The 25,888-nt window shown below is 36.5% G+C and overlaps 1 protein-coding gene across 5 annotated transcripts in view; it reads right to left on the minus strand.

Annotated features, from left to right (window-relative positions):
- The window catches only part of CFAP43 (cilia and flagella associated protein 43), a 43,718-nt gene that overhangs the window by 12,747 nt on the left and 5,083 nt on the right, over positions 1-25,888 (minus strand). For 2 of the 5 annotated variants that reach the window (XM_031505273.3, XM_085583656.1), the window contains exons 4-26: positions 24,756-24,923; positions 23,675-23,825; positions 20,167-20,317; positions 18,168-18,230; positions 17,153-17,232; positions 16,319-16,450; positions 15,456-15,572; positions 14,285-14,365; positions 13,326-13,474; positions 12,165-12,268; positions 10,991-11,131; positions 9,967-10,139; positions 9,069-9,221; positions 8,468-8,598; positions 6,871-7,021; positions 6,173-6,241; positions 5,289-5,366; positions 4,721-4,846; positions 4,184-4,288; positions 3,377-3,493; positions 2,490-2,693; positions 1,352-1,558; positions 103-192 (exon numbers count right to left, since the gene is read on the minus strand). In XM_031505273.3, coding sequence (XP_031361133.3) covers positions 103-192; positions 1,352-1,558; positions 2,490-2,693; positions 3,377-3,493; positions 4,184-4,288; positions 4,721-4,846; positions 5,289-5,366; positions 6,173-6,241; positions 6,871-7,021; positions 8,468-8,598; positions 9,069-9,221; positions 9,967-10,139; positions 10,991-11,131; positions 12,165-12,268; positions 13,326-13,474; positions 14,285-14,365; positions 15,456-15,572; positions 16,319-16,450; positions 17,153-17,232; positions 18,168-18,230; positions 20,167-20,317; positions 23,675-23,825; positions 24,756-24,923 — 2,941 coding nt within the window. Of the gene's footprint in view, positions 1-102; positions 193-1,351; positions 1,559-2,489; positions 2,694-3,376; positions 3,494-4,183; positions 4,289-4,720; positions 4,847-5,288; positions 5,367-6,172; positions 6,242-6,855; positions 7,022-8,467; positions 8,599-9,068; positions 9,222-9,966; positions 10,140-10,990; positions 11,132-12,164; positions 12,269-13,325; positions 13,475-14,284; positions 14,366-15,455; positions 15,573-16,318; positions 16,451-17,152; positions 17,233-18,167; positions 18,231-18,840; positions 18,927-20,166; positions 20,318-23,674; positions 23,826-24,755; positions 24,924-25,888 lie in introns of those variants that run through there. The other 3 variants (XM_085583657.1, XM_085583655.1, XM_085583658.1) reach the window with 2 other exon arrangements.

The following is a 25,888-nucleotide window of genomic DNA, read 5'->3' on the forward strand; positions in this document are numbered from 1 at the left end:
AGATTTATTCTCCCATACTATATTACTGGAATGTTTCAGTGCTGCAATAATTAAAAAAGCCTAAACAGAGACAATGGCCTGTAAAAGGGATTCTTTAATTACCGTAGCAGCAAGGCGTCTTTCCATTTCAAGCTTAGCCAGCAATTCTGCCTGCTCTTTCTCCTCTTGAGTCATGTATTTCTCAGCTTTAATCTGAAGGCAGAAAATGAAGTTTGTATCAGGGTTCTTTTCTCCAAACGTGATCACAAGGACTAAGAACCTTTAGAAAAATGGTGGTCCTGGTTTTGGTTGGGATGGAGTTAATTTTCTTCCAAGTAGCTGGTGTACAGTGAATCCCACAGCCTGGGGGTTGTGGTGAGCACTTGTGTGTTGTTTTTCATTTGCATCAGTTGGTTTTTTGGGTTTTATTTCTTTATCTTTTCATTATTTTCCTCTAAATTACATCTGTGAATATGTTTTAATTGCATTAATTACATTTTGATTATAATTTTTGTAGTTATTATTATATTTTATTTCAATTATGAAACTGTTCTAATCTCAACCCATGAGTTTTCTCACTTTTATTCTTCCAATTGTTTCCCTCACCCTGGAGAGAAGAGGCAGTGAGTAAGCAGCTGTGTCGTGAATAGTTGCTGACTGGGGTTAAACCATGACAATGGTGTAATACAAATTCTCAGTGCTTGCTGTATTTCTGCTCTGTGACAATAATCCTCAAGTTGAAAATTCTCCTTTTGAACAGCAACAGAAACTACATTTAAATATCCTAAAATATAAACCACCATCACTTTTGTTGCTATTAGCTGTGTTTTGTATATGCCTTCTCTTACAGTGGGATAACATGGTGAGAGACAAGGAAAAATGGGAAAAGATTGACCACGTGAGCAGATAAGATCAGTGGAATATATTGCATAAGAAGTATGGTGTTTCTTTGTAAATAATTAATTGAATTTATAAGTACATTACTAAGTATGCTCTAATACTTAGATTTTTAATTTAAAACTACTGTGTTTCAAAATGGCACTCAGAGAAAACAGAGAAACTCTTAACTATGGAAACAAATCCTGAAAGCCCAGTTTGAATGTCAGGAACAAAGAGCCTATATAATATATGGGCATTTTGAAAACTTTTAACAGCAATAAATTAAGTTTGCATACATTTTTCATTTCAGATCGACTTATTAAGGCTTTTCTCCCTAAAAAGGAAAGGGAAGAAAATGAGCCAAAAAGATGATTTTAAGTATACAGACACATCTGCTTGTAGGTTTTTCAGTACTGACACAATGTCTGGAAATGACAAGAATTAGAAATCTGGGTTTGAATGGGTCAAATTCAAAGATGCATTTTTCAGACACCTCTGAATCCTGAACGGTGAGCGCTCGCTCCGGCATCTCATCATCTGTAAGGACTGGCTCCCACACTTCCACCTGAAGTTCAAGCTGTTCCAAGATTTCTCGGATCTTCAGGTTTCTTTCTTTTACTCGTGCTATCTCCTGCTCCTTTTTTTGTACAACTATGTCAAATTCTTCATTAAAAGCAGTTTTCACTTGGTAAATGACGTCCTGGAATACCAAAAAAGGAAACAGCAGTACTGGTGAGGTCACATCCATCCATGTTTATATTCTGCTCCTCAAGCCATCAGAATCATGAATGTGTATATATTTGTGTGTGTGACAAGGAGATAAACTGGTAAAACCTTTTTGTGAAAATTCTAAGCATTGAGTTCAAGTTTGCTAAATGGACTTAGGCAAATGATCCCTTTTTTCTTCTTTTTCCTCTAGAAATTTTTATTTATTTTCTTCTGCACATTTGGCACTTAAGAAAGAGTCTGAAAGAAATATGCTGCTGCCAAATCTAGACTAAAAAATTAGGCTGTCTTCTATTTGTTTTTTTTTTGGCCCTCTTCAGCTGAAAGAAGGAGGAGCTTCAAAGAAAAAAACATGACCTGTAAATCTACAGACTGTAAATCACAGGTGCAAGGAGGCAGAGCAAAGGATATACTTTCCTGATGCAACCTGCAGTTTCAATATGCTTCCATGAAAGTAAAATGTGCCCATTAAACAAACAAACATTGGGAACGGACTTTTTAAGAACATCTCAAACCTTATAATCATCTAAAAAACCATGTATTCTTAGTGGATAAATTCTTCTTTTAGCATAAAGAATTGATCTCAACAAAGAAATGTAGAACTTTAAAGAGGGTAAGGCATAGGTCTCTCTTACTGTGTCAATTTACTAAAATGCGTCATGAAAAGGATACAGATACTCTGAAATTGGATAACCAATTTAAATACATATTTTTCTTCCACACCCAAGTTGGAAAAACCACAGCACTAAGTGCATTTATCAGCTTTTGTCTCAGTTACTCAGACTGGTGTAACTCTCCATTGTTTAGTGTCAGTATGTCCAAAATCTAACAGTGGCTGTGACTGGTGTAAAAACCAACTGACACAAGAGTGTCACTGCAGCAGGATAGATTTCAAAAGATATCACCTTCAATAATATTGTCTGATTGAGTTTCTGCTCCTTTGTGTGCAAGTCACATTGGTGGTACAGGATAGATGTGTCCCCACCATACTGAGAGCTCAGGCTTCCATTTAGGCAGAGAGATGCACCATCAACAGTCAGTTCTCCTGCTGCCTTCTCACTTTCTTCCTCAGATAAAGCCGTGTCAGAGTCAAGATTTTTCTTCTGAGCCTGCATATCAGAAAAATGGCAACTGTGTTAAGTTTGTACATGATCCAGTGGCACACAATGAATAAAATTCTAGAGATTTTATTCTTCAGTTAACTCACTGATCAAAATAATACAAGTTGAAATGATCAAGTTGATATAATATAATAAAATAATACATGTTGAAATAATACAAGTTGAAATATCTGGAATATTGGGTCCATTTTTAGGTTCCTTAGTACAACACTGGGAATACTGAAGTAAGTCCAGTGATAGGGCACTAATATCAGCAAAGATTTTAAACATTTTATATGTGAGGACAGTCTGAAAGAACTGGAATTGTTTACCCTCAGGAGAGAGAAGGCTTGGTGGGGTTCTTTCTCCTGTGAGGGTTGTCAAACATGAGAAAAGGTAGCCCAGAGAGCTTATGGATTCTTTCACCATGGAGATATTCCCAGCCTCACTGGACATAGTCCTGAGTTAATGCTCTAGGAATGCTGGACTAGATAACTTCCAAAGGGCTCTTCTAACTTCAGCTACTCTGTGATTATTTAAGACTAATGCATTTTTCTTTAACAGCATTTCACCTTTATTGTTTAATGTTTTAAATTTTTTTGGCCAACTTCTAGAGCAAGAAAATGGGCCTTTAGGAATGTAACTAGATAAATAAGTGATAAGATGCCAGCTCAGAAGATCATGATCAGTACCTGAAGATCAGCTGTCTCAGCCTGCTTTAACTGGAGAACTGTCTTCAAAGTTTCCAGCTCTTCTTTACTGCGTTCCTTCAGTGGATAATTCCTCACTTCACAATCCATGTGGAAGCACTGCTCAAAATTAAAATAAAAAAACCCAAAGGAAGAAGTTCTTCATAATGCTTCTATCAGTTCATTTGTTCAATACCTGAACGCTAAACAATTACAGACTGCTTCAAATCAGGAATAAAACTGAGGATCACTTAGTACAGACAATGTATTAAATAGATTTTTAAAAAATAATCCATGGGTGTGGGCTCTTTATTCATCTTTATCCAGATAATTAAACCAGAACTAGTTTGTTTGGGTTTTTTTGTGACTTGGTCTTTCACTACCCTTGGGATAATTCAATATCATCAGTTTGACTCATCTCTCTCTTTAAAATAGGCAAAACCAGGGTTAAATTTTGCCATTATGTTCTCTATTTAACCAGGGTTAAATATGCCATTATGTAGCAGAAGTCATATGGACTGACAAAGAAAAATAGTATTTACTTCTCCTTTTAGCAATACTGTGTAAATATATTGTCTGAGATCAAGGAATAAAAGAGTTCCCTATTTGCTTAGCAACTCTATTTTCCACTTTAGAAGGTAAAATCTGCCAAGCTCAGACAAAATTAACAGAATAAAAGCTTTCCCTGAGCCTTGAGAAGAAGTAAAGTTTTTCCCACACCATAAGCAAATCAGAAATGTGTTATTTTGTCTTTGTACCTTAAGGTATAAATAAACTACTGCAGAAAATGTCTTAGAAAGCAGAAGTTACCTTAACTGCACGTTCTTTTACACACAAGTCATCCCAGCACTCATATTTAATTAAATCCTGCAAATAGCAGTGGGATAAAATCTCCATCTCAAGCTCCCTCCTTGCCTTTCAAGACAAAGAAAACAGGATGTGGTACAAAGTAACAAGATATGGACAATTTGCATTAAGTTACTGAAAGAAGACTAACAAATGAAATGAATTATCAGTATTTCGCCATCTTAATCTGTCACTGCTATCTTCTCCAAAAACTATCTGCACAGGATTGAAGACATAATTTTCTATGAGAAAAAAGGCATTCTAGACCTTAAGCAAAAATCCCAAGGCCACAGTGTGAGATTTACAGTTTCTGGCATAAATCATATTCCAATTTGCCTTGTCTACCTCAGCAGTTTCACCTGCTTCAAAAAGTGACTTTAAATACTTTTCTGTTTTTTTGCTTCTCAGCAGTGAACAGTAACTTTGAGCTAATCCTCTGTTATTTAATAACTTTTCTCTTTTCCACTGACAGTTTTAAAATGTTCCCCCATTCTGCCATACCCTGGCCACATTTTCTTCAGCCTCTGCTTGCACTTGTTCCTGTTCTTTTAAATCCAGGTTGAACTCCCAGTGTTCGAGTTTTTCAATATCTGGCACCTTCTCATTTTCATGCATCATTTTCTGAATCTGTTTTATTTTTTTAATATAAGGAATAAAAAGTAATTTGAATGTGAATAGAGGAAATGCTATTTTAAACACTATAGAACTTGTTATCAGAAAATTATTTTAATTACCTGCAATTTTAACTGCCTTATGGGAAGAAACAGAAGGACGCTCTATTTTATAATGGAAGGTTGTTAGACAGGCAGAAATTAGCTTACTGAGGGGACAGAGAGTTCAAGGTATGAGGGTGGTACAAAATAGTCATTTGAAGCAAAGGAAAATGAGAAGCAGACAGTAGCTCCTGGCAGTTTCAGCACTGGTCCCTGAAGAGGCACATCTCTTTAATGCCTGGCTGCTCAGAGTTTATGACAAAAATGTAACTGAGCACTACAGCTCACAGCCATAAAGGAAGTGTTCTTGTAAACAAAACTGGGAAGCTGAGCCATTACCCTTGTAAGAAACTCACAGTTTCACGCAGCTTTTTAATTCCCATTTGCAGCTCTTCCTTCTGGTTAGCAAACCTCTGAGTCTCTTCTCTCATAACCTGACATACAACAAATGCATTGTTGAAAGGCAAAAAAAAAAAAAAGGCAAGAGAAAAAAAATACAGAAGTAATCTAAAGGAACATTATCTGTACAGAAAATAAAATGCCATAGGGGTTAACAAGTGAAACAGACACAACCCTAATTCAAGAAGAAGATCCTTAAAATTGCACAAGAGAAAAGAGATTTTACAGCCAGGCCACATTGTAAACTAATTGTACAGCAACAGCTCTTGAAAAATGAAAACACTAAAGAAAAATGTAATTACAAGTGCAATGCTTACAGACACATTGAACTGCATAAAGCCTACTCCCAGAACTTTTTAGTCTTTAGATTTTTCATTGTTAAAAATTTTCATTGTTTTCGTTTTTCACTGAGTTTTTCACCTTCACCTTCTTTCACCAAGAAGGTTTTCTTGGTTTCTGGCAATAATTTTCCTGACAACTTTTCTTACATATAATATAAAAATTCTTTTAAGTTTCTAAAATAAGTGAATTTGTCAGGCTTTCCCCCCCCCCCCTTGTTTTTCTTTCGTTTTTGTTTTTGTTTTTTTTTTTTTTTTGTATACTCCTTGTATAGAAGTGTTCTTTTGGTCTTCAGAGCTTCTATTATGCTAGGCACTTTCTCTGATTTGTTTATAACCTTGGCCTAGAATTTCTAAGTCTATATTGCAATGGTTAAAGAAAGGGCCAATTGTGAGAAAAGCTTTTGAAACTAGATCTGTTTACAGCAAATACTTTGGTACCCCAAGTGACTAATGACCTTTGAAAACTCTGGCTTGGATTAATACTTATTTTATGAAAGTACCTTCTGTATTTTCTGGCCTATCCATGTCATGTCATCAGTATTTGTGATGTTTCCATCTTCTTCTGTCACCTGTACATTAAAAAATTTCAGTGGTGCCTCCTGATGTTTCTATTAAGGATATAAACATCTAGCTCAGGTACGTAGAGAGCAAGTGAAGGAAAGATGGAAATGAAAGACAGTGTGGATTCCCACTAGAAACACCACCACCACCACCCAATTAGAGGGTGTTACAATTCTGCTGCCTAACTAGTCCCCAGATCTGATCCTGCAAACCCTTGCTATTATACAAAACCTTTTGACTCAAATGATTGACTGGACTAATCTCTGTAACCACTGTTTTGATTGATTTCAATGCAAAAACATCAATTAGTAACACAAAATGTATAGCAGTAACATCACACTGGGAAGGACACAATTTCACATGAGGAGAAACTGACTTTCACAGAGTTTTCTCTGTCTAGGAAACCAAGTGGAACTGAAGATGTGAATGTCATCTTCACATAAATATCCTATTTCTTTGATAGTACTCTTCCACAAATTACTATTTAAGCATATTCAGCCTATCCTCAGGGGTGCTCTTCCACTTTAACAAAAGGATCAGTGTATTAAGGACAATTTTTATAATGTAAAATTTTAGGATAATGATGAAACTATTTTTCCCCCCATAAAAATAAAGCAAGCACTTTAAATTTCTTTACTGGAGTTGATTTTGATGTGCATTCCGGGTCAAACTTCCATTCTGCCATAGATTTTAAAACAGAGTTTTCATCTGAAATAGACTTGTTCAGTATATCACGTAGAGATTGCCAATAAAGAGCAGCTTCCTCAATTTCAGTTTCCTTTATCTCCCTGGTAAACAGAAAGGGAACTGATATATTTTTCATGTACTATGGAAAAGTACAAAGCATTAAATATTCTTTATAACACAATTATGAACTTGTTAAAAATGCATATTCAATATTTTTTCTATTTTTGAGTTCTAGAATTACATAATCAAGTGAACTCTCCACAGAAGTAAAAATTCTGAAAGATGGATTACCCATAGAAATATTGCTCTGACAGAGCCATCTTTATAAATCTACCTGAACACTTATTTTCCTGCAGAAAAGCTGTACTTTCAAGTGTCTCTTATTCCTAATGTCTGCTAAGAGCTTTCTACAGCCACAGTAGAATTTCCATAAAAGCTGTGATGTCCCCTTTTTGCTGAGCTAAAACAGTATCTCAGGAGATTACATCCCTTCCATCCCCAGAGAGCCCTTTCCAAAGCTGATTAGAGAATGATAAGAGGTATCAGGTAATGACATTTACCAAGTCCAAGTGCCAGGTTCTGCATTTTGGCCACAATAACCCCCTGCAGTGTTAAAGGCTGTGGATGGTGTGGCTGGGCAGTGCCCAGGAGGAATGGGACCAGGGGCTACTGATGGACAGCAGGCTGGACATGAGCCAGAAGTGTGCCCTGGTGGCCAAGAAGGCCAAGGGCATCCTGGCTTGTATCAGGAATAGTGTGGCCAGCAGGAGCAGGGAGGTCATTCTGCTCCTGTACTCAGCACTGGTGAGGCCACACCTGCAGTGCTGTGTCCAGTTCTGGGCCCTTCCTCAGCAGGAATGACATTGAGGGGCTGCATCCAGAGGAAGCAACAAGGCTGCTGAGGGGCTTGGAACACAAACTCTGTGAGGAACAAGTGAGGGAGCTGGGAGTGTTTAGCCTGGAGGAAAGGAGACTCAGGGGTGACCTTATCACTCTCTGCAGCTCCTGAAAGGTGGTTGTGCTCAGGTGGGGCTGGTCTCTTTCTCCAGGCAGCAACTGACAGAACTAGGGGACACAGCCTTAAGCTGCACCAAGGGAAATAGAGGTTGGATATTAGGCAAAGGTTTTTTACACAAAGGGTGATAAAGTTCTGGAATGGCCTGCCTGGAGAGGTGGTGGAGTTATCATCCCTGGATGTGTTTAAAAAAAGACTGGTGCCATGGTTTAGTTGAGGTGTTGAGGTTATGGGTTGGACTTGATGATCTTGAAGGTCTCTTCCAACCCAGTGATTCTGTGATTCTGTAATAATTCTCAGAAGACATTCCTGTATGTTGTGCTGCAATCAGACCCAAAGTGTAAAACTTTTCCTGAGCTAGGGAGGCAGGCTGTCTCTGAAGATGAGAGGAATTATTTTATTTCTATCCAACTTTTCTCCTTACTTTGAGATGAAGAAAAAGGAAGTCTAGAATCACAAGTAGATGCAAAAATTAATCTATCAGGATACAAGAAATTACATAATCAATATTAGTCTGCCACTTTATACATACTTCCACTTCAGACACACCAGGGCACAATCATTTTCACCGTTAACTAGGATGAAATTGCCATCCAGGGAGAATACCATGGATCTGATTCCCCCTCCTTGATATGAGTGACAATGCTTTTGAGCAAGTATATCCTAGAGAAGTCATAGAAGCAGTATCAGCAAATACGTTTTTATAAGGGAATACGCCTTTAAATTATTTTTATTATTTAATTAAAAATATTTTAATATTTCTTTATTTTTAGATAAAAGTCAATCCAAAATGGCAATACAAAGCACATAAAATACTAGGGTTTTTAAGTTTGACAGGTTTGACTACACATGGGATAAGATTGTAGTATATTGATTTTGCAGGAGGTGAGAACAGTAGCAAAATTATCTATGCTAAAATTTACTGAAGAAGGAACTAAGTGGTTTGTATGCTTGTATACACACTCATTATAAAAATAATTGTCTTGTATAATGCTATGTCAGTTCATTTTCAACATAATTTTTTCTCAAACACCTTCTATTAAAGTGAGGAAAAGTTTACAGTTAAAGGAAGTAATTTTCACACTTTTGTCTCACATAAATCAAACAAAGTCCGTGCCCAGACGCCCACCTACCAGAGTAGAAGTATTGTAGATAAACAAAACACCATCCCTGGCTGCTGCTGCCAGCCACTGGCTGTTGGGTGATAAACAGAGCAAACCTGATCCAAACTGTTTGCTAGGAATCTTCTTTTCTGATGAAAATACTGATGGACTGTCCCACTTATTCTGCCAAACAAGCAAAAGGTTAGCAGCAGTTCAGATGATATCTATGCCATTTTGAGAAAATTAATGAGAGGTTTGTGGGTTACCACATGCATTGCAATTTAAACTGTTGTTGGATAACTGAGCTGAGGAAGTAGTGCCAATGCTGTGCTGCTGATTTGCTTCTTATCTCTGCAAAAGGGTCTGCATTCAGCACATTCAAGCCTGAATTTCTTGGCTCAGAAAGGATGGAACATGTCAAGGAGGAATGCTGACCTTAGAATTCACCTTTTTACCTGCCTTGACTCTTAAACTCTGGGAGACCTATGAGGTGCAGAGAGCTGCAGCTCCTCAGCAGGCAGTGACAGTGGCTTCCTGAAGCCCTCACTGCTTCCTTGTGAGGCTGGGCTGGGTTTGCATCTGAGAGTCCTGGGCTGACATTGGCTCAGTCCCTGCGGGAGCTGCATGTCCAGGTTACTCAGCAGACTGCACAAACCCACAGCTGCAGCACAGAAGCCACTTGTGAAGTGCCTGCAAGCTGTGTGGATTTTAAGAACCAACATAATGGAACAAGGACATTATTTTTGCCAGGTTTCTAAGCAAGTGGTAGGAAAATTAAAGTTGATGAGTATGTAGGAAGTAGGTGTTTTGAGTGGAGAGAGGATTTCTTTAAGCTAATATCCTGCTATATTAATTTCATCTGCAGCCTTTGTTTCTATTTAGCTGGTATTTAACCACCACCCAAAATAATGCAACTTCAGAGAATTACCTTTGCAGAGAGGTAGTATTTGCAAATGAAAGGTGCACAGGTGCAGTAGCCATACACAATGTTATGTGACTTCAATCTGACTGCGGAGCTCAAAGGATAATCCAGATCATACTGCTCCTTTTTCAGGTCACTAGCATTAAACATTCCTTGTTCATTAACATACTTATCATTATCTAAAAAATTGACAAAAAAAGAGGGAGGAAGAGGCATGACTACCACTAATGCAGGTGCTTTGTCTATCATGTAATTATGAAAATGGTCCTCAGCAAGGAGTGAGTATGATGTGAGTTTTCAGGGAAGTGGCTGGAAATTAAAAAATACTTAGGTATTAATACTTAGCTCAGTGAGTTGGGCTGATGCAGGACATTGCAGTGATGCAGAGCAATAGCTCTCCTGGCTCTAAAGAAGTACTGGAAACAGTTTAACCACCATGATGTAACCATTTGCATACACTAATTTACTCTGCTTCTTGAGTATTACGTCAACATAATTAGTGCTAATTAGTTTGCATGCAGGTTCATGCCACCAGTGCCTTCACCTAGAACTTGTTTTAGGAATCTCTGCCATGAGAAGCACACAGCCTGGGTGGTATTGGTTAAACCACTGCAATTCACATCTTCAAAAGAGAATTTTTTAAAATTAAATTAATATATTTTATTAGTTAATAAAAGCTTATAATACAAAGTTAATATATTTTATTAGTTCCCTAATTTGAGCTTTAAACGGACACCGGAAATTAAGACTGACAAGGCACCTGATAAAAAATTGAAACAAAGACAATAACTGTAGATCTTCAGCAGCTTTGAAAATAAAGCCCCATTTTATATATCTAAACATAGGCACAAAAATAATTCCAAAATTAATGAATATTTGAAGAAAATACTAACTTTGTTGAAAACTACAAAACTACTTCTTGAAAAGTTTGTAAAATGTAAGGACTTTTAAAAATTAAATGTAAATAACTTGAAAGTCTGACACTAGGCTTATTGCTCTAGAAAATGTAAGTATATATTTCAATTTTTACCTGTTATCATTGCTGAAGACAGATGAAAAATTTCCAGTCTTGCTTGTTGGACCTCTGCTACATTAAGAAGTACCATCACTTCAACTGAGTCATACTTTAAGTCAGAAATTACAGAAAGTTGGAGCACTTCACCTGCCAGTACTGAAGCAGGTAAGGAACATCAATGGAAATTGTTATTGTAGCATGGTAACATTTTTAAAATTATAATATCCTGTGACAAAAAACGAAATCCTTGTTGGGAACAACACTCAGGAGTGCTGCATGCACTCAACTCCCTTTGAGGCACTGGCTGCTGGGAATCCCTAAGCACCAGCACATTATTATTACATTAAAAAGTCAAATCTGAATTTACCTCAAGCTTGAATTTTAGCAGTTTTGAGGCTATCTGCTGATAACTGCCAGATAAAGAACAGAAAAACCCTCCTGTAACAAACCCTCCAGACAATGAGAATATGATCAGGCAAATTACATAAGATATTTAAAGATATATAATTCTGTTTGTTAAACAGAATTGTTAAACAATCTCTTAAACAGAATTTGTTACCATTAAAATGATAAAATGTCTTTTATACATAAAATTATGGTGAAGATTTATACACACAGATATTATCTGTAAGAATAATGATTTTTGAAAAATAAATTGACAAATCTCAATTTTTTTTGTGAGTTAAAATTAATCATATTTTATTCCTTACTATCAACTATCAAAGCTGACAATTTCAGTGGTTCCCATGTTAAAGATGTCCGTGGTAGAAATTTGAAACAGGAGATTGCACACAATGATTATAACCTACAGCATTTTAGTACGAATTCTCAAAAGTTCTTTAGTTCTTTGCCATCCCTATTACTTTTGTGCTGGAGCTGTGATCAGTTTGTCAGCTAGTCCATTCTTTTACCTGTGATTGATATGTACTCTGAAAGAAAGGTATTATTGGTACATCTGCTAACTAAAAGGGGAAAACAAAAGCAAAAACTAAAACCAACCAACCAAACCCTCCAAAACAAACAACCCCGAAAAGAACTCTGGCCCTTAGAAAATAGGTGGGAAGAATATGTTTAGTCCTCTGAGAAAATAAATAGAAGGAATGTGAATGGCTTGGCCTGACTGATAAGTATACTTTAAATGCAGAAAATAGAGAAAGGAAAATGTAATTAATGTTGTTACATGTATTACCTATATATCCCAGAACCTGGAATAATTTTGATGGACGAGCATCTAGAATAAAGATGTGTCCTTCTGTAGCTCTTGCAATGAGGAACTGGCCACTCTGATCATAACTAGGTAAAATGCAAATCCAAGTAGAAATCAATTCAATACAGTCAATAAGAAGAGTCAAATAATTTCACTCCCATAACTTGCTGACTTCACTGAATGCATAAACATAAATTTCAGCTTCTGGTTTTACAGGCTCAGGGTCAGATATAAAGCCCAGTGCTATGAGTGCAGTTTCTAATTAAGTGGGAAGTCAATCTAAAGCTGATCATACTCTGCAGCAGTCTGCATTAACAACTTTGTTATGTCAGAAGTTCTTTTACATTCACTTCTTTAGAAATGAAACTATTACACAGATCTTGATATTATTTTGAAAAACCACATCTTTGCATTGATTTAATTTTGAACAGGTTGATTTCTCTATTTTTAAAGTTCTGTCTTAGGTAACTGTGAAAAGGGATGCATCTGAGTCTCAAATAAGAGGCTGATTTATATTAAATTTTAGCAGTTCAAAATCTGTTCTGTTTTTGCAAAATAGAGTAAAATACTCAGATTTTTCAATAACGGGGGTGGTGGTGGGGGGAGGGTGGTGGCGGGGAGGAGAAACCAAACCAACAAAAAATCCCAACCAAACAAAAAAGCCTTTTAGATCACTAGAGCTAATTACAAGAGCTAATTACAAGTTCTGATAATCTCCAGAACTTCCAGTAAATTAATAATTAGCAATGGTAACAAAAATTCACCATATAGAAAGAGATGGCCAAAAGGCTTAAACTTAACTTCACAAAACCTTAAATTTATATTCAGTGAGAAATAACCCTCTAAAGTTAGATACATGGAATTGTGCATAATTACTACATATGGTGATTTCTCAGAAGGGATCTTATACATCAGTACCTTCCGTGTTCAGTTAAACATTCTTAAAATACAGATTTATTACATTTCTCTCATATAAATCTTGCTGCTACCTCTTGCAAACAATTCAGAATATGCTGAAAAAAACCATAGACGCTGCTAAAATATTTTAATTTTTTTATTTGTAGAATAAAATTTTTTTTTGTTCAACTAATGTCATTACTCAAGCAATAAATTGACAATATCTCTACCCTACTACATACTTACTGCAAAGACAGCACTGGAAGTTTGGAAAGAAAAGTTCTGTGAACAACCCGTGGAACTTCAGCTTTGGTAACATCAAGGAAACAGATTTGACCTGTTTGAGTCCCTACAGCAACACTGTTGGAGGAGGGACAGCAAGCCATAGAAGTTGCCTAGTTGAGAAGTAGAAGATACTTAACAATTCAACAAATTTTTACATATATGCTATTTGTTATGATGCAATTTCCTTTGCTATTTAAAAGTCCCTAAAATTTGAAGAAGAAACCACAAGCGGTTTATTTTAAAAACATGTTTTTCACAAAGAAAGTATTTAGAGACATTATGGAAATTTTATCTATGCTTTGTAGCTATACATCAAAACACAATTCTGTTCTTTACAGAGAAAAAACAACCATTATATCCACTCTCCAGATTTTAAGTGAAAGAAGTTTCTAAACCTAAATAAAACAGTGAGTGCAGTGTTGTGTGTACAGCTGTTATAGAAAGGGTTTTTTTTTTTACTATGTCAGATTTCAGGCTCTGAATGCATCTTAAATCAGGACAAAGCATTAACAGTTTGAAATACTTTTATCAGCTCAATTCTTAAAACCTGTTTTTCATTATCAGTCAAGGCATTTAGCTTTTATACTTTTAAAACTTTTCTGTTACTCATTAAAAAGAAAAAAAAAAGGAATACCATAAAAATTTAGATTTTTTTACAAAGATGTGCTGAAAGATGCATCACGAAGACATTTGGCTGAGATGTTTCCTCTGCTTTGAATTCAAGATAAAAACATGACAGGATTAGCTCAAGGAAATATTCTGAAACGTTAGCTTTAAATCTCATTGATGGATTGCTCAAAGACATTACTGAGCTTTCCTCAGCACTGATTGATGCAAATCTGTGGAATACTATGCCATCAATTGAAAAATATAGAAAATTTTAAGTATCAGTCATGATATAAGATCCTGGTTACTTGTACCTCAATACCAAGGTTTAGCTTGCTGAGGAAAGTGCCATCTTCCAAGGACCAAACTTGTACTTCACCTGAAATTGTTACAGACTGTTGAACAGAGAAAAACAGAGTCAAAAGAGGATGAAATAACCAAATAGTCTGGAAGTGATTAGTGATCTCCTATAGAATACAGATTCAAATAATCACTGGGCATGGCAGATTAAGGGTTACTTGAGATTATTAAACTTTTAATTAAATCCAAATGCTGCAAGGTACATCTGCTTAAGGAATACTTTCAATAATTTTTGTACAATCCTGCAGCTTTAAGCAGAATGAGACAACTTAGGGTAAAATTTGTTAGCTTGATCAATATTAGCACTCCTGCCATCCTGCCAGCAATAGAACAACCTGCTTATAATTTTATTTGCAAAGGAAAGGCTTTGATGAGAGGTCTCATTTACTCACATGAAAAATGATGACTATCAAAAAAATTAAGTTCTTCCTATATCCAGGTAATTTTGTAATTCCACAATTACAAGTAGTAAGGCTTACAAGAAGTAAGGCTAGAGATCACTCAACCTTCACACTACTCACACACAGTCAGGTAAAATTTAGCATTCCTGTGCTAATAGTGAACAAAGAGATTCAGCCAATTTAACAGACTATGACCCTAGGTTTTCTAGGCTGGCTACCTGGAGAATTCATGGCCTGTAAATGAATTGGTGGCTAAGATATATGTCTTGCAGGAGTAAAAGACAATGAAAAGCAAGGAATTTCTACGAATGGACAGGTGCATGAGTAAAGGCCTTCTTTGTCCCTGGACCCAGCACAGGGGTATCTCTCAGGATGTTCCAATCTGTGCAGAGGGCTGAAATGATCAGTAGCAACTGTTGGACAATATCAGTTCTCTGAACTGAATCCATCTTTTGCTCAGCTATCTTCCTGAACAATCTAAATCACATAAATCAGCAGCAGAACCAATATAAAATAAATTATCCAACCTGCATTCCAAGGGAAGTTTCTGACCCTTTTATAGACTATAGCTGAATGAATGCCATTTACTTCCTTAATGAAAAGTTACACAACTGTGACAAATATCAGAACAATCTGATTTCTGCAAGGCTTTTCATTTTGTGCCTTAGCAACATATTGGTTACTTGAAAAGAGCTATTCTATATTAAAAATAATACTTTCTTACCACACAGTAATTGTTCCCTGGAGTAAGAAAATCAGCTGCCAGAAAACAACTGCTGGATGTGTCCAAGAGTTTGACAGCTTCTCCACTGTGGGCAGGTCTATAACTATAGACTGTCCCCTGACAAAGAAAGAGAAATAATCCACCACTGGGATATGAAACTCTTCATTAGAAGCTTCTGAAAACTTGCAAAAACCCTCCCATCCTTCTGAGCTTCACTCTTTGAACTTTTATATTTGACTCTAACCCGAGGTAAAATGTGCCTAGTAGGATTAATCTGAGTTTACTGGATTATATTAATTTACACTGACTAATGCTAGTTCCCTTTAGAGTGCTCCAGCAAACCATATTTGCAAGAAGTTTTGTTTCTCAAACTTGCTTTAATAAAATAATTCAAACATACCTAATTTCATGCTACTCCAGAAATGAATAAATATTCTACACCAACACAAAACTTCATGTCTGTAGAGAGAACAACTCTAGTGCAGAGTCACAGTAGGTCTGATACATCCAAGCTACACTTTTCTCCCTGTGCAGGCCTGGAGTTCATGCCCAGTAGATCCATGACTTGGACATATGAGAGATCCTGAACATGTATTCAACTGTACACACACAAGGATTTCTGTTAGGAAATCTCAACATTGGGTACTTATTTCTGGTATATTCTACCATCTGTAGGAGAAAATTGTTCTGTGCTTCATTAAAAGTCTTTCCGGTAAAAAACACAGAATGGACTATGTTAATTTCTGATAGAATTTGCTGACTTGTGTGATTACATTACACATTTTGTACTAATAGTATCAGCATATTCATATAGAATCCCAGGAATATCCCATTATGTAGTGCTGTGATCTCAAATATTGTACCTGGTCAGTGACAAGCAGCAGACTGGTGTAATCAGGAGAAAATAAGAGGCTGGATATGGGCTGTGAGATATCAGCACAGATTTTTATCTCGTACTGCAGATCTTTGATGTGATAAAACATTAAAATGCCCTCCTGTGCAGAAAAGTACAAATCCACATGAGGTCTCAGTCAGTTATACTATCTGGCAAACTAAACTGCAAGATCATCTGAAAATCACTAGAGCAGCAGCATTTAACTGCATCCCATCACCAATGGTGTAATTTGTCTTTAGCAGGTTTAAATAAAAAGCACTCCAAACTGAGATAATAAATCTATTGAACATGAAGGTGTTCTTTAATACAATTCTTAGTGACAATCCATGTTTGCTAACAACAGACTCATTAGATAATGCTTTCCATTTCATATTGTTGTTTTTGAGACACTGTAAGAATTCATCCTCCACTTAAGCAGGACTGTACAAAGGTATTTTCAGATTGAGTTAGATATTGAGTTACATTTTGCAGAATAGAATTTGGCAATTCTCTTGGCCATTTTCTCTCCTTTGCTATTTTGTCCATCCTTCTTTTCTGTTCCTCTACTATATTCTTAAATAAAACCAGGATTGTTCTCTTTCATTGCTTCTTTGAGTACAAAAATGGTATCTTTTCACACTCTGCTCCCCTGTGTTAAGCCTTAACAAAGAAATATAGTCAACTCCAGAGAGGAACTTTACATTTCTACAACCCCTCACTTTTCCCTAACTCCTGTCTTTGCAGTGAACTCTGCAAATATACTCCATTTGAATGTAGATTTTCTCACACTCAGAGTAAGTTAAAAGCACAAAGGATGCCTTACACTTCCAGCTGCATACAGTCCCTCATTACAAAATGCCATGGCAAGTAAAACTGGTTTTTGCAAACTGCTTGGTTTGCCACCTGAAAGCACAAAACCAACATAAAATATAAAATTTAATTTATTTCAACCATGTGTTACATCTCCAAATCTCAGATAATTTACTTTTTATTTGTGAGTAAAAGGATAATAGAGTCATTTCGATTGGAAGGGATCATAGAAGTCTTCTAAATCCAACCTCCTGCTCAGCACAGAGCTGACTTCAAACTCAGAACCAACTTCAAAGTTGAATTATGTTGTCCAGACTCATATCAGCTAAGGTTTGAATATACCCAAAAATGGAAAATCCATATCTTTGGGCAACTTGTCCTAATGTGTGTTACCTTCACTGTGAAAGTATTTAATTCCTAATATATACCCAGAATTCCTGTTGATGCAAACTGTGTCCTTTGGGTGTATCTTCTCTGTAACATTTCTTTGGATAGCTAAAGCAATAGTAAAATCCCTCATTTTCTTTTCTCCAGGCTGAACAAACAGTTTTCTCACACCAAATTTGTATGTCATGTACTAAGACTGTAACAACCTTTGTGGAAATGTGCTGAACTTCATCCATTCTAGCCTTTTTGTACTATGGTGCCCAAAACAAAGTGTTTGAGATAAACCCCTAAATCCTAACTCAGATAAATTATGAGTGATCGCAGATCTAAAGAAATGCTAAAACTAAGCAGTAGGGAATCTCTACCAGCACCACTTATTCCAATTTCAATTAGAATGAACAGAATTTTTTCTGCTGTAACTGTTCCTCCTGAGGCTTTTAATTTGGCTGTCTTTTAGCAAAAAAGCTATTAATCTTTTGTCGTGTAAATACATATAAGATTGCCAACAATGTGTCTTGCAGAGGTCAGTGTGAGAGGAGTTTTTCTAACCAGTGGCTTTCAGCTGTACTCACATATTATTATTCCCAGACATCAGGAGTGCTGCCTAAAAATCTACGAGTTTTATTTGAACATGGAAATACCTTTCTTTTTCTGCACTTCACTACGAGCATGGGACACCACATCTGCTATTTTCTGCATGAACTCTGCACAAAAGAAAACAATTTAAATGTCAACCTTGTTTGTAGGTCAATACTGCAGTACAAGTCAGTTGTATTCCACTCTATTCAACAAAAGGCCAGGTTCAGTACACTAAATGAAAAATGTGCATTCTTCCTCAGTATCTACCATTTCTGCCATCTATACCACTGAGCAAGCAAGTGTTGTTATTCAGTTTACAGGTGTAACAAGGAGACAACATGGACTTGGTGTGGAGAGTGGTTCAGATGCAGATTTATCTTCCTTCTATTACCAACTTCTAGTATTTTTGTTTTTAACAACGAATTTTTTTTTTTAAGATATGCTTTTATGGAAAGTTCAGCCACTCTGAAAACAATGCCTAAGTGAAATGTTGTGGCTGCTTATGATTCTGTTAGGAACACTGTATCAGGAATTTAGCATGTGCTTAAAGCTGGCCATGCCTTAAGCATTCTGCTAAATAGGTACAGATTGCAGTCTGTTTTAAATTAAGCAGAAGCTTCAGTATAATATAAATACAGAGTATTTTGTTACACAGCTTTAGGACAAGACACAAAGATGAACACACAGGCCAAGAAAAAGCCCAAATGGCCAATATTCTTGTTGCCTTCTACTCACCTGACAAAAACAGTTCTGGTCACATCTCAGGTTTTTATTAGTTGATGATTTCCAACTCTTGATTTGCTAAATTTAACAGTCTGATAGTTTAAAAAATATAAATAATGTTGGTTTTATAGGTTGTTTTAAAAGCAGCCTTTTACTTTGGTGTTAACTATCAAAAATAAAGTTGGGCTATTTGCTGCAGCTTAAAAGATCATGAACTATATGTAAACAGAAGAAAATAAGATTACCAGGAGATTATCTATTACCACTAATTCAGTGTTTGTTAGGGGAACAGCTCTATGTTAGGGAGAAGTATATTCCTCCTATCCCTGACCAAAGTATGAACTTCATGTGCATTATAGGATTGACACCATCCATCCCATCAAAGGATGATGGGGTACAGATTGCCTAAAGAACTATTTTTCCTGGCTGTGTCTCAGCATCCTCCATTTAGGAGCCCTCTGAATGGGCACAGAATGGTAGTGGCATTTAGCAGAGGAGACAGCTCTGCATTCCCAAAAAAAGAAGGTCTGAAATGGGCTGCCCTTAACATGAAACTTTAGTCAGTCATAGCCAGCTAAAGGTCCCCATGAAAAAAGACAGATGGGAATACATATAGGGCACACAAACCACGCTGGTGAGTTGCAATCAATCAGAGGTCCTCCCAGGATAAATTAAAACCAGATTTCTTTGTTTGAAGCCAAAGATATCTTCTGTTCACTCTCTGTGCCTCATACATCCTGCAGTAAAGCCTGGCAGTGTTTGCAGCCTTGTTTTCATTATAAAATAGCCAATGTAAGAGCTGGCTCTAAGGAATGCTATTAAGCCACATTGCTTCAGTTTTGTTTTTTGAAGACTCATAAGCTCTCAAAGATCACTTCTAACTTTATCTAACACAGCAAATGAAGACTATACATTTCATGCAAAATAAAATAAATCATTGGTACTTAACTAAAAGCAAAAATAGTACTCCTATTAGTACTACTGTTAGTAGCTGGTATAGTAATCGTTTAACATTAATCTAGTAGGGCTGGTTAATAAGATCTGGACTCCTGGAAATATAGTTAATTTAATAAATTTTGATGTATTTACAGTTTTTGTTTGGTTTGGTTTTTTTTTAAGAAAGGAAAATGGAAGTTAGTTATTGGGTGTTGAAAACACCCCCACAGAACCTCAAAAGACATTCTCATATGTTTACTGTACTAATAAAAAAATAGGGTTCTGCAAACCAGCTTTATAATTTCTATAAGGTACTGAATAGAAGACAGAAGAAAGCACAAAAAGTTTTCACCTATATACATTCTTCCCTGCTTGAATAAAATACACTCAGCTATTTCTTACCAGGTGGAGCTTTTTGCTGAAGAACAGAAACACTGTATTGCTCAGCATTAATTGCCAAAACATATCCTTCTTCACAGCCCATGTATATTTCTGAGGTTGCAGTCCAGCAGTGGGCAGTGGGATGCACTGAGGTCTTAATACAATTTCTAGGCTACATCATGAAAATAAAAAAGTTCAATCAACAATTGACAAATATCTGTACAAGTTGTTACAGACATTTCAAGATAAGGAAAAAAAAATCATTACCTCATAGAGTCTGACATCATGTTTAACATCAGCATTATTTTATTCAGTCATCCCTTCACTGAAGCCAGTAACTTGACAAAGAACATTCTCCAAAAAGTGTACGTCTGGAGACTGGTGGAGAACTCACTTCTCACTCTAGAAACTTGTTTAAATTATGAATTATATTTTCAATTAAAAACTATATATTTTATATTTGCATTTGTCTGGATTTATTCTCCAGCACTTGCATTTGTTGCAATTTTATCTCTAGCTTGGAAATCCATCCAAGTATCTTCCCTATCCTCACAAAGATACTGACCCACCATAATAAGGGCATTTCCCAAACATTTAATGATACAATTATGATAAAATTCAACACACTGAGCCCCTAGAGGCTTATTTAAATGTCAGAAGGGCACTAGAAGCCCCAATTTAAATGGTTACTTATTATGACTTCACCACAACAAATGCCTTTCAAACTGCTTTTTAGAATATTCTTCCACTTTAAGCTAAAACATGAACATGTGGTTCTTGCATACCTGGCAGTGCTAAAAAAAATTTGTTTGAATAACTTATTGTATAATCCAAATTGCTCTGTAAAACAGCTTTGTCAATCTTTGTGTCATCTGAAAATAAGTGATAGAAATATCCCTGACCTGGACTTCCCATGTGCCTTGAATTTCATTTTGCTAAAATAACTCATAAATCTGTCCTCCACAAAACAGGAAGAACAGAACTTGTCCAACAAGTATTATTAAAGACAGAGAGTGGCCTGTTCAGATATAACAGTAACAGAGGTAATAAAATACCATGACAGAAAGAACCAGATTAAAGACAATTCAGGGAGGGGAAGAGGGAGATAAAACACAAGAAAACCTTGGGAGAACATTTAAAAGAGAGGATTCTAAGCACCATGCACGTGTGCAGAATGGTGGGGATCATTAAACAATATGATGTGTTGGGGAGAGACGCAGCAATGATGGATGAAAAAAACAAGGTTCTATGTATGATTCTGTAAAACACCTGCTGTCTCATTAAAGGTTTTATAAAAAGAGGAAATATGGATGGACTTGTGATGAAAACACAGGACAGAGATCCAGAAGTACCTAGATTTCATTAGCAAAATATACCAAGCCCTTGTTATATGATTCTGGGTAAGCAATTTACATTGTATTTATGCTTACAAGGCATTTTTAGTTTCTCAGGGGAAAAATGTTAAAGAAGTGAGGTATATTAATATTTACTTTATACATCAACTATGGCTGACAGTAACAAATTTATAGCAAATAGGGCTTTACATCACCCAGAAAAACATCTAATATAGGCATTTTCACTGGTTTTATAAGGCTTGAACATCACAAATCTTTGGGAAGGTTGTAACTGAACTTCTGCAGAACAGAAGCTTTCTGAGTAAACACAATTTCTACATTGTTCCTTTGTACTGTCTGCCATGACTGTCTTTACATATAAAAATATGCTAATCCTATGATAAGATTATGTAAATCTCAAACCAGGTTGCTTCTTGGACTGTGCAATGGTGGTGCATAATAATAATAATAATAATAATAATAATAATAATGATGCTGAATTTTTTTGAACTTCTCTCCCTTTTGAGTAGTACCTCATCAGGGAAAAAAAAAAATCCATGATGGATCCTTGAGATAAAAAGCTTTATAAAAAGACAATGGAATAAAATTGGTGCTAGCAATGAAATCAGTTGAAGTGGGCTTGATTGTCCCACTCTGCTCTGCACTGAGGCTGTCTCACCTTGAATACTGTGAGCAGTTTTCGTCACTGCAATGTAAGAATGATAATAAACTATTAGAGTGTATCCAGAGTGGGGCTAGGAACATAGTTAAGGTTCTAGAAGGGAAGCCACATAAAGAGCAGCTGAAGTCACTTGGTCTTTTCAGCCTGGAGGAGACAGAGGGGACACCTCACTGCAGTTACAACTTCCCTGTGAGGGGAAGAGCAGGGGCACACACTGATCTCTACTCTGTGGTGACAGTAACAGGACCCGAGGGAATGGCCTGTATCAGGGGAGGTTTAGATTGGACATTAAAGAAAGATTCTTCACCAGAAGCTGGCTGGGCATTGGAAGAGGCTCCCCAGGAAGTGGTCACAGCACTGAGGCTGACAGAGGTCAAGAAGAGTTTGGACAACCCTCTCAGTGTGTGACTCCTGGGGATGGTCCTGTGCAGGGCCAGGAGTGGGACTCAATGATCCTTGTGGGCTCTTCCAACCCAGCATATTCCGTGATTCTGTGGTAAAGCATGTTTAGAAAATTCTGATCTAGAAAGAAAATGATGGAAAGCTGTAGGATATTTAAATTCTTTCCCTCTGCTGCCTCACTGTGGTTACACTTGGCTACATAGCCAGCCTCAGCACGTGGTTCTGGAGCATGGAACATGGACACACTTCCAAGCAGCAAACAAGCACACTGGGCTTGCTTTTCAGTGCTGAGGTATTGCAATGAGGTGCTTAACTTGACAGGACAATCATAAGCAGTGTCATCTTATGCATGGTAGATTTGGTGTCTCATATACATCACAAACCACCAAATAGAAATTGATGGTCTTAATCTAAGAAGATAATCCCAGATTTGCAAATTAAATGTTTTCACACTTCTAGTTGGTAGTCATGTGAAAGTAAATTTCAAACAAAATGAGAAGACTTTTGAAGCCTCTAAAAAGAGGTACCTCAAGGGAGGCTAAAAAGTGTATAATCAAAGACAAGTGAGACAAATGGCAAGGTCCAACACTTACAGTGGTATGGGAATGTATTTCAGAAGCAGTGGTTTCTGTCTCGAAGAAAAAAGCCTTCAATGTTTTCATAGCTTGAAATATTTTCAATGTCAAAAAGAAAGCAATCCCAAAGGAAAGTAAGGATATGTGAGGGTTACCATCAATTTAGCATGGTCAATTTAGCATGGGAATAAGTTTTCAAGTTTTCAGCAGGTCATTTTAGCTTGGGCACAGTTAAATGCTGACACACTTCATACTGCTTCTAGGACACAGATTCAAATCTCCACTGCACAGATATATGCCAGGAGCTATGTCAAACATCTCAACACTGTACTGTACTATGCACAGCATTGTGCCTTCTCAGTCTCCTGGCAAAATGGATCTCAAAGATATTGTTGAGGTAACAGATCCATTTATTGGGTTGTACCTATTTAATGAGCATTAGAATTATGAATTTGTTAATACCTATTTGTATAGAAAGTATAATGACAAAGTATAATGACTTGCAATAGTAGAAAGGAAAAAAAATCAGTAACTACCACAAATGTTTCTGCTTCATGTCCTTTCAATCCAGCAATGGCTGAAACTGGCAAATCAGGACCATAATATGGATCATAATTACGAGAAGCTGGGAAAAACAAATCCTCATGAGGACTCATGGCCCCGTGATCATCAGGGAGTTCCACAGGGCTGTGAAAAGGCAAAAGACACAGAGGAGAAGAAATATGAATAGCAACCACTAATACAAAACGTAGAAGCTGTTTTGAAAATGGGCATTATTTCTGCAAATTGAATGGAGGAAAAGTGAGTATGCCTATGTATTTACATATGCATTCTGTAATGCCAAAAGGAAAAAACCCTTCAGTATTATTTTCAGATCACAAATTAAGGCCTTGATTATACTTTCATTAGTGTAACTGTGAATGTGGCAATATGTTGATTACATTAATACTTAATGAGATTAAACACAGTTGGGAATGGTAGAGTAGCTGCCACCTCAAAGCATAGGTTTTAAACGTCAACAACTCCAATTTGAGTGATATATGCTACTTTTATACCAACGTCAAAACACATTTTGGCATAAATAAATTCTAGTTTTGCTGTGCACAGTAATTTGCATTGAAAGAGCCATGCTCTCTGGACCTGTAAATTAGCCACAGAAGTTGAAAATCACATAGAAAATTGACACAGCTTTTGGTACAATTTGTGATTACAACAAGATATTGTTTAATTATTCTTACTAGGAACAATTTGATCCAAATGTGATGGTTTTATAGCTACAAAAGCAATGCTCAACATAGCCATGTACAGAAAAGCAGTCCAGGCACTATCTTTATTGAGACACACAGCTTTAGATCAAAGCTGCCAAATCAGATGATTAGTATTAGCTTCATGGTGTGCATAATCTGGTCATGTGAGTACTAAGAAATGAAATCATAAATTTAATTCACTTGATTGACTAGACAGATTTATAGTGGCTGTGATTTAGTAATTACTGACTGCAGTACCTAGGTGAGCTAAGTGGGACTAAATCCTTTGCAAAGAGATGTGTGTTGCTAGTCTTTATTATTAAAATATACTCAAAGATATTGCTCTTGGCCTGAGGGGTGCTCCACTCACTGTCGTGTAAGGTGATGCTCGTCCTTGCTCCTTTCAACGTGCCAGATGGTAACGGAGCTCTCAGAAACAAAACACAGCTGCTGCCAGTTCATGGGGTTAAAACTCAGAGCAGTTCCTGTTAGCCCTGGCTGAGACTCACTGCACAGGAGGAGATTTTCTTGCCAGTTCCTTCATTAAGGAGAATAAAAGAAAATCAAATCCATGAAACAGGTGAAAAATATTGAAGCCAAAGGTCTGGATGTGATTAGGACTGATGTTCAAGATCCAGTTTGGAAAACAAATACTTTGTCACTGACAAAAAATTTCTGCTGTCAAACAAGTAAGGTCCTCTTGAGAATGAAAAGGATGTGGTTAATTAGCCACACATAAAATTATTACTGCTAGAAAATAATAGAATATCTGACATTTTAGAAACATTATCAGGCACTCCCTTTTGTGAAAAGACCAATGGTCATGAGAAATGGATTTTTTTTTCATTAGCTCCATCAGTGACTACTAAAATGGGCCCAAACAATTAACTCCTCAGCACCCCAGCCTTACTCTTCTAGTCTGCAACATAATGAATGTAATGCTTGCAGCTGGAAGGTGTGAAAATGAGGAAACAAACCACATTCAGCCTATGATTATCTATGGATTAATTACCTAGGTAATACAGTAATTGTGTTGTGAGTGCGGACATACAAGCTATGGCCACAAACCAGGGCAGAGTTTGTGTGGGGCTGTTATGCCCCTATGTGTGTAGCTAACAGAAGCCTGGGAATCTGCTTTCTGCTGACTTTTCTTTGTCCAGTATAACCTATTTTGTGTTATCCTAATCTAATTTGCATATTTTCAATATTCAGATTAATATTTGATGGCATTTGCATTTTTAGGTGCTATCCAAGAACTGATTAACATAATTTGAAGAAAATGGTTAAAACTGTTTCTTAATTTATTGGACAATCTATCTGGCTGTTGTTCTAAATAGCATTTAGGGCTTTAGTATTTATCATTATTGCTGAGAGGAGAAATCTAAAATGCATACACTGCTGTAAATGGATTCACTATAATCCCTTAGTCTGGCTGTAAAAAATTCACTCCCAGAAATGATCACGAAGCAAACAATGGTTAACATTTATAGCATATGCAAAAAA

Source organism: Lonchura striata, chromosome 6, assembly GCF_050655825.1.
Source record: "Lonchura striata isolate lonStrDom1 chromosome 6, ASM5065582v1, whole genome shotgun sequence".
NCBI lineage: Eukaryota > Metazoa > Chordata > Aves > Passeriformes > Estrildidae > Lonchura > Lonchura striata.